A 14332-nucleotide genomic window follows, 5' to 3' on the forward strand; every position below is an offset into this window, starting at 1 on the left:
AGATAAGCAAGGTTTGACCATAATCTAGGAAATAAATCTGGACGACTTTGCTTATCCCGGACGACTTTCAGGTAAGTCGTCTTACTTGACGACTTCCGCGTAAATCGTCTGGGAAAAGTTAAATATTTAAGTTTTATTTTCCAATTGCAAAAGTAACCTAAGACGACTTACAGATAAGTCGTCCATATTTAATAAAATATTGAAATTTTTTTTTTCCTGGAGACGACTTACTCGTAAGTCGTCCAGGAAAAGTCAAATATCTGATCACAAAAAGCCCTTTTATGTTTTCAAATTCGAATTTTTTTATAAATTTTTTTTTCGATTATTTTTTTCAATTTTTTTTTTAATTCGAAAATACTTTTTGAAACTATTTTATAAAAAAAAAATTAAATTTTTTAATATTTATTTTTTATTTTATAAAATTTTAAATCTCAATCTCAAATCTCCACTACTCAACTCTAAACCATAAGGTTTGGATTAGTTAATCCTAGGGGTGTAATTGTATATTTACCTCTTTAATGAAACATTTTGGTCATTTTGATCCTTAGGGTCTATATTTGTGACATAAACTTTTTTAGTGCTATCCTAGGGTATTTCCCAAAGACTTATAAATCGTCGAGTTGTACTTTTGATAATAACTTGAAATCGTCGAGTTGTACTTATAAACACTTATTAATTATTTATATATCCTTATAAAGATTATTTTACAAACTCTTACAAATTGTTTTTATAAGAATTTATAAATTGTTATAGCCTCTTATAAATGATTTAATAGACTTTCTAAGTGATTCGTAAACCAATAAACCTTATAAATTGTATGCATATCCCTTATAAATTGTTTATAAACTTTCATAACATTTTTATAAACAGTTATAAATGGTTTATAGACTTTATAAATTGTTTTATAAACCTTTATAAATGGATTAGAGACTTTTACAAATAATTTATAAACCTTTATAAATAGATTATAAACTTTACAAATTGTTTTATAAACTCTTATTTGCTCTTCATCTTTCCTTTGCTCTTCATTTTTATCTTCTTTCATGTGTTATTGCCTTATATCATATGTTGCAAAATGTAAATTCACAAATCTTTGTTCCCATTAGCTTTTCTTCATTTTATATCCTTGTTGAACTCTCAAGATCCATGTTATCAAGATCAGGAGGTGTTGGGTTCACGAAATGTTTGTATTCCTCAGGGAATCCAAACACTATATTAACCACAAGATGTAACAAAGAATAAACAACATTTTATAAGTCTCTACCAATCTCTAATTTATAATTTTATAAACCCCTATAAAACTACATTTATAATCTTTTATAAAACACTTCACATTATTGACAAAGACACCGATTGGATAATCACTTTTGGATTGTCTACTGGTTCTGTTCCAGCTTCATAAATCCTCAGAGGCAATCTCAAAGATGTGCAAAATTCATTGCTATCTAACTGCAAGACGAAATAAAAAGATGATGTTAACTTTTAATCATGGTCTAAAGATACCTTATCCAATCATAATGTTCATGTATTTTGATAACAGCCTTACAAAGAATATATGATAATAAAAGACGAGACTTCTCAAATTCACACATTTATATGTTTTTATAGACATATATGATCAACTCTTGTTTACAACCTTTATTTATAAAACCTTGTATTGCATTGAGTTGTACTATCGACAGTATCCTAAAACCCATATTTATAAGAGGTTATAATTCTTTAAAATGCAATGTTCACTATCCGAAAATATTTCTCCTAACCAGAACTATTCAAATAACAAGTCTAAATCAGCCTTTTGTTTTTTTTGGATAACAGAGGAACGAAAATCCTAAAATTACTTGAACCCAGATTTATAAAGGTTTATAATTTTTCGAAAATTCAATGTTTACTATCGAAACTCTTTCCCTTAGATCGACATGTTCAAAACCTACCTTCATTGATTTTCTTCGATAACAGAAAGAACAAATCAAAAAAATTACTTGAATCAAACAAAAAAAATACACAAATTAGAAACATACCAGTATGAATCGTGGAGAGGAGTCAACATCTTTGAGGTTTTAATAGTGATTCTCGTAATCTCTTCTCACTGGCTGTGTGAGAGAGAGAGTGACGATGGATCTCGGCGGAGATGATGACGGATCTCGACGGGGACGACAACAACGATCACGACGGGAAATCATTTATTTTAACCAATTTATAAAGACTTATAAATAATTATAAACTGTTATTGATGGGTATATTTTTATAAGAGTTTATAAATGATACACTATACCTTTTAAATTTTTACAAAGGAAATACCAGTTTATATACACATAACATTTTATAAATTGATTTACAAGAGTTTATAAACTGATTTATTATTGATAAAGGTTTATAAATGATTTCTAAATCTTCATAAATGATTTATAAATGATTTATAATCCTTATAAAGCCTTATAGACTGATTTTGTAAACTCTTATAAATGAATTATACTTTAATAATATATTTCTAAATATGTGTGTTTTCTGATAACATTGTTGCTATTTCGGTTGTGGTTAACTCCACTACTCTCAACACCAAGGCCCCTGAGAAATTCGTCTTTCATCTTGTCACTAATGCGATGAAGTCATGGTTTGCTATGAACATGGACAACCTCAGAGGAGTCACTGTTGAGGTTCAGAAGTTTGAGGATTTCAAATGGCTTAACGCTTCTTATGTCCCCGTCCTCAAGCAGCTTCAAGACTCTGATATGCAAAGCTACTATTTCTCTGGACACAACGACGATGGACGCACACCGATCAAGTTCAGAAACACAAGTATCTCTCAATGCTCAATCATCTCAATGCTCAATTATACCTTTTTACAAGGCCTTATAAAAGAAACTGTAAAAGAATGATGTTCTTTAATTAGCAAAGAAATGGTGGAAAGTTGGTTAATTTGGTGAATATCTTGTGGTTTCAGAGAAAAATGCAAGTTGTTATGTTTATCTTTGCTTTGGCAGTTACATTTAACATGATCTAAATATAGACCCTTTTAAATAGTTTTATAAACCTATATAAATAGTTATATAAATATTTATATGTGTTATATAAACTTTGTAGATGGTTGATACAAGGTTTTATAAGCTCTTAAAAAATTTATAAATGGTTCATAAATGGTTTTATAAGCTCTTAAAAAATTTATAAATGGTTCATAAATGGTTTTATAAGCTCTTAAAAAATTTATAAATGGTTCATAAATGGTTTTATAAGCTCTTAAAAAATTTATAAATGGTTCATAAATGGTTTTATAAGCTCTTAAAAAATTTATAAATGGTTCATAAATGGTTTTATAAACTCTTATAAATGATTTATATACAAAACTATTTCATATATCCATATGACTGGTTTTATAAACCTTTATAAACATACATGAATAGTTTTATCCTGAGAACCAGACTGATGAAGGTTAATGAACTGAGAGACCAGTAGCTTCGAGAATCCACTTATAGCTGCTTCCACCTCATCTGGTTCCCTTGACCATCTCAATCCACAGTACTCGCCTGCTGCAACTTGCGTCTTCTTCGCCGTAGCAAGAACTTTCTCCAAATCCAACTGTGACAATGGCCTAGGTATCTGATAAACAAAAATGATAGCAACTCACAACATCAACACTTGCAAATTTGGTGAATGCAACAGCATTGAACATTTTCATATGAAACTTAGAGGACATGGTCTCCATTTTCTCTCTTCCTCTAGGATTTCTCTGATTGGGAAGTACGTTGCTTTCTTGCACAGCTCAAAGATGTCTGATCCGGTGTAGCCTTCGCAGTCAATATAGGGCTCCACCCTCTCTCCTTTCAGCGTCACTTTCAATATCTCAGCTCTCTCCTTACGTTCAGGCATTCCAATCTCAAAGGCTTGAGGAAGACGCCTCATTATTGCTTCATCAAGCTCTGATGGTCTGTTTGTTGCAGCAAGTACCATCACCCTCGCATTTGCTACAAAGCAACCATTATAGTCATTTAAAAACTACTGTATCCAAGTAGAGCATGCTCTAGACTGCACTAGAGTGGGCTGAAAGGTGAAGGATTCAACTTACGATCAGTAGAAAATTTATCCCATAAAGCCATAAACTCAGTCTTCATGTTTGCCATGGCTTCATGATCTATTGAACAGGGCTGGTGATATAGGATAATATAAGCAACAGTTTAATGTTCATGTATTTCAACAACAATCTTACAGATAATATAGGATAATACAAGCAAAACTTCTCGAGTTCACACATCTTAAAATTACTTAAACCCAGATTTATAAAGGGTTACAATTTTTCGAAAACTCAATATTGGCTATCGATACTCTTTCTCTTAAATCTAACTAGGGAAATGACAATTTCTGAACCAACCATCTTTCATTTTTTGATAATAAAAAGAAGAAAATAAAAAATAACTTGGAACAAACAAAAAATACCCAAATTGGAAACATACTTGTTGAGAATTTGGAAGAGGAGCTGACATTTTGAATCGTGTAGTGTGATTGCTCTTGTCGCCTGAGAGAGATGATCTCGAACTCGTCATCACCGGATGATCTTTCCAGAGAGACATCGTGACACATGAGAGAGAAGAACTTATCTCGTTGCCGTCGCGAGCAACGCCATCGCGAGAATTTTGGAGCTTTTGAATATCGGTTCTCTGAAATCCTTCTGCCGCCGGCTGCTTGAGAGAGACGACGGATCTCGTTGGAGAGAGGCGATGGATTTCGACGGATGAGAGAGATGATGGATCTCGATGGGGAGAGAGAGAAGAAGTTGTGTTGAAATTAGGTGAGTGTATAGTATAGTCTTTTACACATTAATGAATGTGGTATTTGTGAATATGTCTCTTGATTGGTGGTATACTTGATCAGTGGTATCCAAAAAAATGTATAAGTAAAATTTTCTGGTGTATATATATATAAATAAATAAATAAATAAATAAATCGATGAATATCGGGGAAATGGAGAAGTTAACTCGGCCCATAACGTGAAAATTTACTAATGGGCTTATCATGGCTAAACAATTTGATTCTAGACTTGTATAAGAGAAACCCTAAAAGAAAGAGAAAAGTCACCACAATGGAGAGCGGCGATATTGTCGGAACCGGAGATTACGACGTTGAGACGAAGCGAGAGAAGCTGAAATCGTTGCTCTCTCAACTACTCGCCGACCCGATTCTAGCCGACGTTCCCAAGAATCCAACACTTTCAGATGTCGTCACTCTCGTCAGCCTTGAAAAGGGAAGCGCTATGCGACTCTCCATCGTCAAGCTCGACGGCTCTTCCTTGGGTAAATATATATATACACTTCATATAAGCATTTCGTCGAACAAGTGGTGTGCATTGTAGATTTACATTTACGTTTGTTCTTTATTGGCAGATGTGGCGGTCATGAATTCAGCTACTTTGAAGGATCTGAAGCTTTTGATCAAGAAGAAAGTTAATGAGATGGAGCAAGCGAACATGGGTCATCGCCACATCTCTTGGTAAAAGCTTCTCTCACTTTTTTTATCTTGTCGGAAAAGAGAAACCTTTTTGTTATTACTAGAGTTGTGTTTTGGGAATGTGCAGGAAGCATGTATGGTCAAACTTCTGTCTTTCGTGTAATAACGAGAAGTTGCTTGATGATGACGTAGTTCTTCAGGATGTCGGAGTCCGGAACAATTCTCAGGTTCGCACTGTAGTCCCATTGTCTTTTCGACAAGTGTTAATCTGGCTCTGTTGTTGTACTATGTACTTGTCTTTAACTTTGTTTTGATTTGGTCATCGTGAGTACAGATTGCCTTTGTTCCATATGTGATGAAGAAGGGTCCGGGAAGACACTCTAAGAGGAAAAAGCATCGTCTCTTTCGTTCACTCCACAAGACTTGTTAGATAAGTCTCGGTAGATTTTCGACCAAACATAGTTATGTCATTCAGCACTTGAACTAAAAACTCATTAGTTACCATCTCAAAAGCAATTTTGGTTTCAATGTAAAGATTCCCGGTGATGAAAGTTTTAGTAATCTTGAACGGTGAGAAAATGGGGCTCCCTCTTGGGTAAACTTACCATGGAGGTTTTAGAGGAACCATTGCTGTAGATTCTTGGCAACTTCTGAGGGTTTCTTCGCCGCCCATTAGAATGAGCATTTATTCCTTCTTTACGTGTTTCTTCTTGAGATTCTGTGACATTGAACTAGGCTACGTCTTTCCATTTTATTATTATTTATCATAATTACTTTGATTGCTATATTAGTTGTACAGTTGGTGGATTCTGATCAGAACACATTCAGTGACTATTGAGCCTGATGATGCACCAGCATGCTCTGCATAAACAAGCAGAGTAAAGAAAACAAGCCAACTGATAATCTAGAAAACCGTATGGTCGTGGGATTGATCTTTATTAGAGTGTGTGGGAATCGGTTTAGCTGATAATAGTCATGTTCAGTGTAAAACTCTATGTATAAGCTGTAGATTATTGTTCTCAGTGTGCATAACAGAGTTTTAAATGGTGTTATTTTCATTACTAATCCGGTTAAGTAATAACAGATCATAAATTGTTATATTGGTAAACAATCCGGGTTATTGTTGGGCACATTGTGTATTACAGGGTAGTTTTACTCAGCTACTGGATGATTGATCATGATGTCGCATCTTTAGATCCCAAACATTTAATAAAAAATTTAGTAATCTCTTTTTCATAATTTAAAGGTTTATATTTATGTATATAATTTCTAAAAAAAATTGAAAGTTAAGGCTAATGTTTTACTGAAATGTGTTAAGATTTGGTCATGTTTATACACAGCAAGATCTCTAAAAACTAGGGTTGAAAACTAAAACGTAAACATTTAAATCATGTGTCATACTTTATATTCTACACATTAACACATACATATATGGTATGTCCGGACCACTCTTAGTAAATTCTTTAGTAAATTCTCTATGCACCGAACCATAGGCTGTGATGCACCATAAACAATAGTAACAATAAGAACCTAGGTCAATCACGGAATTGATGATGGCGAATTTGATTCTAGTAAAAAAGATTAAAAGTTCCTCTCAAAGTCAACACATTAAGAATAGACATCTTGTCTTGAATTGCGTAAATTTTAAAACGAAGAAACATATTCGGGGCCTACGGATATCAATTCTCCGATGCTACATCATATAATTACAGCCTAAAGACAACAAGAGGTGCTACATCATATAATTACAGCCTAAAGACATCATATTATTTCGGGGCCTACGGATATCAATTCTCCGATACTACATCATATTAAGTGTTTGGAAAAACCAAAGTGGTGGGAAACTTGTGCACCTCTTGTTAAATCTTACTTTATAGCCTTTGAAGAACACTCACGGCACAACTGCCCCCACCCACCATTTCGTTTTTACTTTCTTATTTCTCTATCCTTGATTAGAAAAGCAACAATTATTTAACTAACACTACCAAAATATATAGTCATGAAACTATCTTAAATATGTTAAACTCATTGAGTGTTAAACTTGGTGTATAATGAAACCGAGGGAAGATTATTTAAACACACATTTCACTTTCTAATTGTGATTCTACACCATCTTGTTAGGAACTTGTCTTAGTAACCATTGGTTGATGTATTAAGGGCATAATTATTGGATGTTAAGGGAAATTAAAAGACTTTCTTATCAAATATTAATATTTGATGTATGAAGTGCGAACACAAAATTTATTGTATTTAGTGGTGAATTTCTAAAAGCTTGAGAAACATTTTGATTTTCTTTTTCTTTTTCTTTTTCTTTTCTAGTGAATGACTTCTTTTTTTTGGAAATTCTAGTTATTCTCACACAAAAGTTTCTCAAATAAAAAACCCAAGTGTGAATTTCTCAGGTTTTTTAAAGATTCATCAATAAATTATTAATAAAATCATGTATTCACATTTGAATATTAAATATGTATATAACTATCTGATGGAAAATTCATTTGAAAGATTACCAAAGTTATTGCTCTAATTAACGTTTAGGTGATCTTGGAACATTTCTGATTCAAATCAACAGATCGACATTATACAATCCAAGCGTAGACAACTACAAATCACTGTGGAGATAAAACTGTAATTATAAACTATCTTTCAATGTATAAAAAATCTCTTGATCCAAACTCTTCATCTAACATATGTTTACACGCTGATTATATATGACCAAAACCCAGCAATTTAAATATACATATTTTAATATCTATGTCTCAACAAATCGTTTTAATCTAAATGCTTATCTCACCCATTATTTAACTTATATAAAATCCACAAAATGTTTATTATATTAACCGAAAGAGAAAAGTCCAACATGAATCTGATATCTACATCACACACAAACTCTCCAACTCCAATTAAGACTTGTGTATTTTCATATCTCAACGTTTTAAAGAAAAAACACTAAACTAGAAACTGAAATACAAATCTATTAAATAAAAAAGTGTGACCAGTAAACAATTCGATTTACTGTTGGACCTTTTTTTTTAAAAGTTAGATGATAAAAAGTAAAAGGAAAGAGAGATGCAAAAGAGAGGACTTCTGCATGAGTTGGCAACTTCAGTTTTTGTTCTTATTATTAAAGTCTTTAAAGTAAACCTAATTTAAAAAAAAAAACGTAAGTGTTGCTCTGTCATCATCATCACACTTTCCCCCTCCTCCCTTTTGTTTTCTTCTTCGTTTTCTTTATTCTCTTTTGACAATCCGTAACTCCAAATCTCATCCTACGGTCTACAAAATTTTAAACTTTTTCCACGATAGAATTATTATTATTATGTGATGCCCATTCAACGTAACCCCTCCTTAGTTTCCTCATCACCATCTTCTCCTCTCTCTCTCTCTTCATCTCAATATATCAAACATCTTGCTTCTGTTTCTCTTCTTCATCCATGGCTCAAGAGAACAGTTTCAAGAAGAGAAAGATCACCACCGTGGACGACGGTGGAGGACTTTTAGAATCCCTTCCCGGAGATATCCTCACCGACATATTCTCTCGCCTTCCCATCTCCTCCTTAGCTAAACTCATGTTCGTTTGCAGATCTTGGAGATCCATTTTGACGACACAACACGGTCTTGTCTCTTCTTCTTGTTCTTCCGACAAGAAGCCATGTCTTCTCCTTCACTGCGATTCGCCAATACGCAACGGCCTCCACTTCTTGGACTTGTCTGAAGAAGAGAAACGTATCAAGACCAAGAAATTCACCTTAAGATTCGCATCTTCCATGCCTGAGTTCGACGTGGTAGGTTCTTGTAACGGTTTGCTCTGTTTGTCTGATTCTCTTTACAACGACTCTCTCTACCTCTACAACCCTTTCACCACAAACTCCTTAGAGCTTCCTGAATGTTCCAACAAGTACCATGATCAAGAACTCGTGTTCGGCTTCGGGTTCCATCAAAAGACAAAGGAGTACAAAGTTGTAAAGATAGTTTACTTCAGAGGTAGTAGTAGTATCTACCGAGGTCGTGGTCGGATCCAGTACAAGCAATCAGAGGTTCAGGTCTTAACGTTGCCAACAAGAAGAGACCAATCTTTATCTTGGAGAAGCTTAGGGAAAGCTCCTTACAAGTTTATGAAACGTCCCACGGAGGCTTTGGTCAACGGGAGGTTACATTTTGTTACAAGACCTCGTAGGCACGTGCCCGATCGTAAGTTTGTATCATTTGATCTTGAAGATGAGGAGTTTAGAGAGATACCTAAACCGGATTGCGGTGGGCTAAACCGGATTAACCATAGGCTAGTGAACCTTAAAGGGTGTCTTAGTGCCGTTGTTTATGGAAACTATGGGAAGTTAGATATATGGGTTATGAAGAGCTATGGGGTTAAGGAGTCTTGGGGCAAAGAGTATAGCATTGGGACTTACGTGCCGAAGGGGCTAAAGCAGAGTTCGGACCGACCAATGTGGATTTGGAAGAACGCTGAGAATGGTAAAGTGGTTAGGGTTTTGTGTGTGTTGGAGAATGGAGAGATCTTGTTGGAGTATAAGAGTAGGGTTCTTGTGTCTTATGATCCAAAATTGGGTAAGTTTAAAGATCTTGTTGTTCAAGGTATGCCTAATTGGTTTCACACTGTTGTTCATGTTGGAACATTATCTTGGCTTGATACACCACTTGATTTATGAAACCTTTTTTAAAAAGAAAATTCTTCATTTTTATTGTCATATAATATTCCATTTATAGTCTTAAATAATGTTGTAAATTATTGAGTCATCTTCTTTCATCCTTCCAAGTTATTGCTTCGTTTCTGGTGAATGTATTTGTTGGTTTTTTCATGTTTTTTGGTGGTTTCATGTAGATATGGTTTCATAAATCTACTGGTAAATATATATGAAGATATTTGTGCCATTCAGTTTTATGGCTTTTTATTCTGTCAATTTTCATCACAGCATGGCCTTTACTATATGATATTTTACTAAATTTACTGCGATATATTTGAATGAAACAAAGAGTATACAATTGTTAAACCAAAATATGCAATTCATAAACATGCATGTGAGAAACAAATATATGAGAATGTGTACAGAAAGAACTAACTATGTAACATTAGTTGCAGAAATGGTTAATTGAGGTTAACTAACGTTCCACCACAGCCACGAGAGCCTCATTTTTCACGACTTGTAACCGCCGTCCATTCTGTTATGTCTTAATTTTTTGTGTTTGTTCAATAAACTTTTACTATATATTATCTAATACAGTACAATCATAAAATTTGTATGCTGGATCAGTAAGCCATGAGCCATCCATGAAAAGAATCTCGTAGCATTTACTTAGATCCATGGAGTTCACAACAAGAAAATAAAGGCACAACGATAAAGCAAAATTTAAAGAACTCTCATACAAAAGAAGCTTTCGCAAATGACGCAAATCATATAATTCAATGAAAAGAAAATTCTGTGCATATAAATATAGATAACTATAGTGATTCTCGATCTAAATATTAAACCCATGTGGAAAGATTCCTTGCCGTCTGAAAATAAAATAAAAACTCCATACATCATCTTAAGATCTAAACATCATATTTTATAAGAAAAAAAAATCTAGAACTTTCTTTGAAGAAATTGAAGTCTTCATTATTTCGGAATTATTACGTAGTATTATTATTTTTCGGATGATGTATAACTTAATTAAAATGAATCAATGTCAACGACCGAAAATAATTTGCACATCGTGACTTTTTTTAAAGATCATGAGGAAATGATTACCGTTGGATAAACATAAATCATTTTCGATTTTTAAAATATTGGAGTATATGTTACAGGCTACCATCATTTTACTATGCCTAAGTTAATCTACCAACATATGAAAAACGACAACAGAAAAAGGCTTGCCAACAATCACGTTCACGTATACTAAAGATACGTCGACTTAGCTAGTGCATGTGGAAGGCCGGTGATCTCCAAAAGGCCACAGTGGCCATTTTTCTTGCTCACCGTCACTGGTACCACTTGCTAGACTCTAGAGTATGTATGTTATGATTTTTCCCATTTCTAAAAATTTCATACTCAGAATTTAAAACAGCCGTTGATTATACCCTTTTGGCGGAAAATTCCATGCTCGAATAAAATGAACATGCACCTTGTTAAATGTTAATGCTTTTATCTAGCATACATATTGCCTGACTAAGTGACAACTTATCCAAGCAACTAGCATATGATTCTGAAAAAGGCATAGTCTATAACTATTGCATGCATGGTTTCAGCTTCGTAGTAGCTAGAGATAGTGAGATAGTGAGAAATGTTTGAAAATTTGTTAGGTTAATATACGACGAATGTGCGTATCATAAATAGTAAGAACATCAAAATTGAAAGTGACAATCTATATTTGGATACATCATCTGTCAACTCACATGGTCCAAAAAAAAAATTGAATGAATCAAATAGGTTTGCGCTGCATCGACACTAGTATTTTTGTCTCGTGTCATTAGTTTTCAATATCAAACCGGAAGAAACCGGCTAATATAAACCAGTACATTGGTTAAGCACACTAACTCGGACGAATAATATAATCCAAATATCCAAACAACAAGAAGTATTAAAAAAACATAACAGAGAGAGAGATTGGTCGTGTCGTGGCTCGAGGCTCGTCTCCTCTGCGCGTGGAACAAGTATCCAATGTAGTGTTTTTTTTTTAAAAAAAAGAACCTCGGAAGGCAAGCTTTTAGAAAAAAGGCATAGAAACCACTCTGTGGCTACAAGGGAAACATCAAAGCCCATATCGTCAAGATGAGTAGCTATTCTGCAAAAAAAAAATGTAATGTGTTTTCTTGATCAAAACAGCAAGATAACCAAACACAATTTGATCAAGAACCAAGAAGGACATACCGAGGACACTTTTGGGAGAGCAAATCTTTGAAAACACGTTGCTCAACATGGCAACCAGACAAGTTGGTTGTGTAGCAGTCACGGACTAATACGTTTTCCAAAAGAACTGCTAGCATCCAGAAGGCGTCTTCTTCTGTCTTCATGACAAGTAACAGTAACGCTGCAACATAGTTTAGTCCCTGCAACAAAATGATTAAGATTACAAAACTTATTCGAATAAAGACAAAGGAGATGGGGGAAGGATATAGTGTGTGTACCTGACAGTAGCCAACATCAGAATCTCGAAATGAATACCCAACAAGCACACGCCTTAGAGCAGCATGACCCTCTGGAGTGTCCAACCATGGATGGCCTGGGAAAGTCCGTGGCAGATCCTACAAAAAGTAAATACACAAATGTCAAAGGCAAATCATGAAAAAAATCCGAGGAGGTTGCACTCAAAGATAAAGTAATCAATTTATCATATCACATAATCTCGAATGACACCATTAATCAAACAGTAACATAGCAGCATAAAAGACTCTACCTATAAGTTACATGAACAAGAATGAATCTCAATGTTCAAGAAATTGCTAGGCGGTATTTAAGCACTTTATATGAAATTAAATGATTATGTGGGATACCGATTTTTTTTTAGCACCCAGACCGATTTTTGAAAAAAAATCATTTTGTTTTGATTCCAATTTGCCAACTATGCAGACGCATAGGAGCCATCTAGACCAATTTTTAGAACACTGTCGGATCTAGAACAACCAAGAATATATGGAAATGAAAAAGCACTTGTTGGTTTCCTTTTCCTGAAGCCATCATCAAATCCTAAAACCCTCAAAACAGTTCCTCAGAGGCATAATGTCAAGATCAGAGAGGGTGACAATCAACTATTCATAGCCATAACACATGAAGTAGTCTTCCATGACCATATCACACAGTAGTAGTATCCTATTAATTTGCCTAGAAAGAATTGAGACTTCAGATAAAAGACCAAAACTCACATGATCAATCTGCCGCGTGGCAGGCGTGACCATCCCATCAACAGCCTTAGTCAAATCACCATAATAACTCTCCGGAACAGTAGACTTCTTCTTAGCAGCACCGGAGAGAGAGAACCAAACCTTAGGCCTCAGCACGGGAGGTATCCCTTTCCTGATCAGCCTCTTCAGCGTAATCGCATTACTCAAAGCCGAGATCTTCAGAGACGTCTTCGACACGATACCGTCTCCGGTCAACAGAATATCCGGCTGGAGATACCAGTTAGCTCCCTTGCTAGCTTCGAGAGCCCACCAGACACGCCCCTGGTTCCTCACTTTCTCTCTGACTTCGTTTAGGACGTTGACGTCGTCGACGTTTCCTTCTACGGTGAAGCCGTATAGGTCTTGGAACTTGACGACGATGTTGGCTCGTCGGGCGTGGATGCTGGGGCGGAGGATCGGGATTTGGGATTGGAGCTCGGTTGTTAAGTCTCTTTTGCTTTGGATCCCGAACATCGTGGGGTCTTGTCTGATTTTTTTGGAGTCAGTTTCGGACCAATCACGAACATGTCAAGAAAGAGAAAAAGAAACAGAGGATGGTACAGAGGGAATGTAAAGGAAGCTCTCCTTTATTGGATTAAATTTTAATTAAATGTTGTAATTTTTCAATATTTTAATGTTGTCACGTTCTGCAAACGTTATCTCTCTCTCTAATCTTTTTACGCAGTCAAATAAATTTTTGTGAATTAAAAAATTCAGAAGCAAAAAAGAAACCAAGAACAAATGATTTTCCCCCACCACCCTCTTGTGATTAACGATGACACTAAAAATGGAAAATAAAAGATAATACAACAATCTACCGTCTAGTATGACCATATAAAAATCTTTTTCTCCCTGACACGGTTATCGAAGACCTAACGTTCTATCATCTTCCGACGCCGGTGGAACATATGCTCGCTGGCGTCGCCTCCTGTCTCCTTTCCCTTTGTTCTTCTCATTTCCTCTCTTTCTTTTTGCTTCCCACTTTGTTTTCTCGCACAATTGTTTCTCTTCTTTTTGTGTTTACTC

The 14332-nt window shown here is 34.8% G+C and overlaps 4 protein-coding genes across 5 annotated transcripts; 2 read left to right on the forward strand and 2 right to left on the reverse strand.

The window, feature by feature from the left end:
- Window positions 1–3378: 3378 nt before the first annotated feature.
- On the reverse strand, window positions 3379–4115 carry LOC106330166 (ATPase family AAA domain-containing protein 1-like). Its single transcript, XM_013768698.1, has 3 exons — window positions 4061–4115; window positions 3745–3959; window positions 3379–3594 (listed from the first exon to the last, which is right to left on the reverse strand). The coding sequence occupies exons 1-3, from the start codon at window positions 4113–4115 to the stop codon at window positions 3379–3381; spliced, it is 486 nt and encodes a 161-aa protein (XP_013624152.1).
- A 929-nt stretch (window positions 4116–5044) lies between these two features.
- LOC106332031 (U11/U12 small nuclear ribonucleoprotein 25 kDa protein) lies at window positions 5045–6327 on the forward strand. Of its 2 annotated transcripts, XM_013770485.1 has the most exons (5): window positions 5045–5282; window positions 5373–5478; window positions 5564–5663; window positions 5771–5876; window positions 6228–6327. In XM_013770485.1, the coding sequence occupies exons 1-4, from the start codon at window positions 5072–5074 to the stop codon at window positions 5864–5866; spliced, it is 513 nt and encodes a 170-aa protein (XP_013625939.1). In that variant the 5' UTR covers window positions 5045–5071; the 3' UTR covers window positions 5867–5876; window positions 6228–6327. The 2 variants fall into 2 exon arrangements, with proteins under 2 accessions (XP_013625939.1, XP_013625938.1); XM_013770484.1 differs by having other exon boundaries at window positions 5771–6327.
- Window positions 6328–8755: 2428 nt separating this feature from the next.
- LOC106328594 (F-box protein At3g07870) lies at window positions 8756–10136 on the forward strand. Its single transcript, XM_013767070.1, has one exon. The coding sequence runs from the start codon at window positions 8868–8870 to the stop codon at window positions 10095–10097; it is 1230 nt and encodes a 409-aa protein (XP_013622524.1). The 5' UTR covers window positions 8756–8867; the 3' UTR covers window positions 10098–10136.
- A 1756-nt stretch (window positions 10137–11892) lies between these two features.
- Window positions 11893–14079, reverse strand: LOC106331978 (TBC1 domain family member 2B-like). Its single transcript, XM_013770420.1, has 4 exons — window positions 13289–14079; window positions 12554–12670; window positions 12297–12475; window positions 11893–12210 (listed from the first exon to the last, which is right to left on the reverse strand). The coding sequence occupies exons 1-4, from the start codon at window positions 13778–13780 to the stop codon at window positions 11928–11930; spliced, it is 1071 nt and encodes a 356-aa protein (XP_013625874.1). The 5' UTR covers window positions 13781–14079; the 3' UTR covers window positions 11893–11927.
- Between the last annotated feature and the right edge of the window lie 253 nt (window positions 14080–14332).

This window comes from Brassica oleracea, chromosome C3, assembly GCF_000695525.1.
Source record: "Brassica oleracea var. oleracea cultivar TO1000 chromosome C3, BOL, whole genome shotgun sequence".
Classification (NCBI taxonomy): domain Eukaryota; kingdom Viridiplantae; phylum Streptophyta; class Magnoliopsida; order Brassicales; family Brassicaceae; genus Brassica; species Brassica oleracea.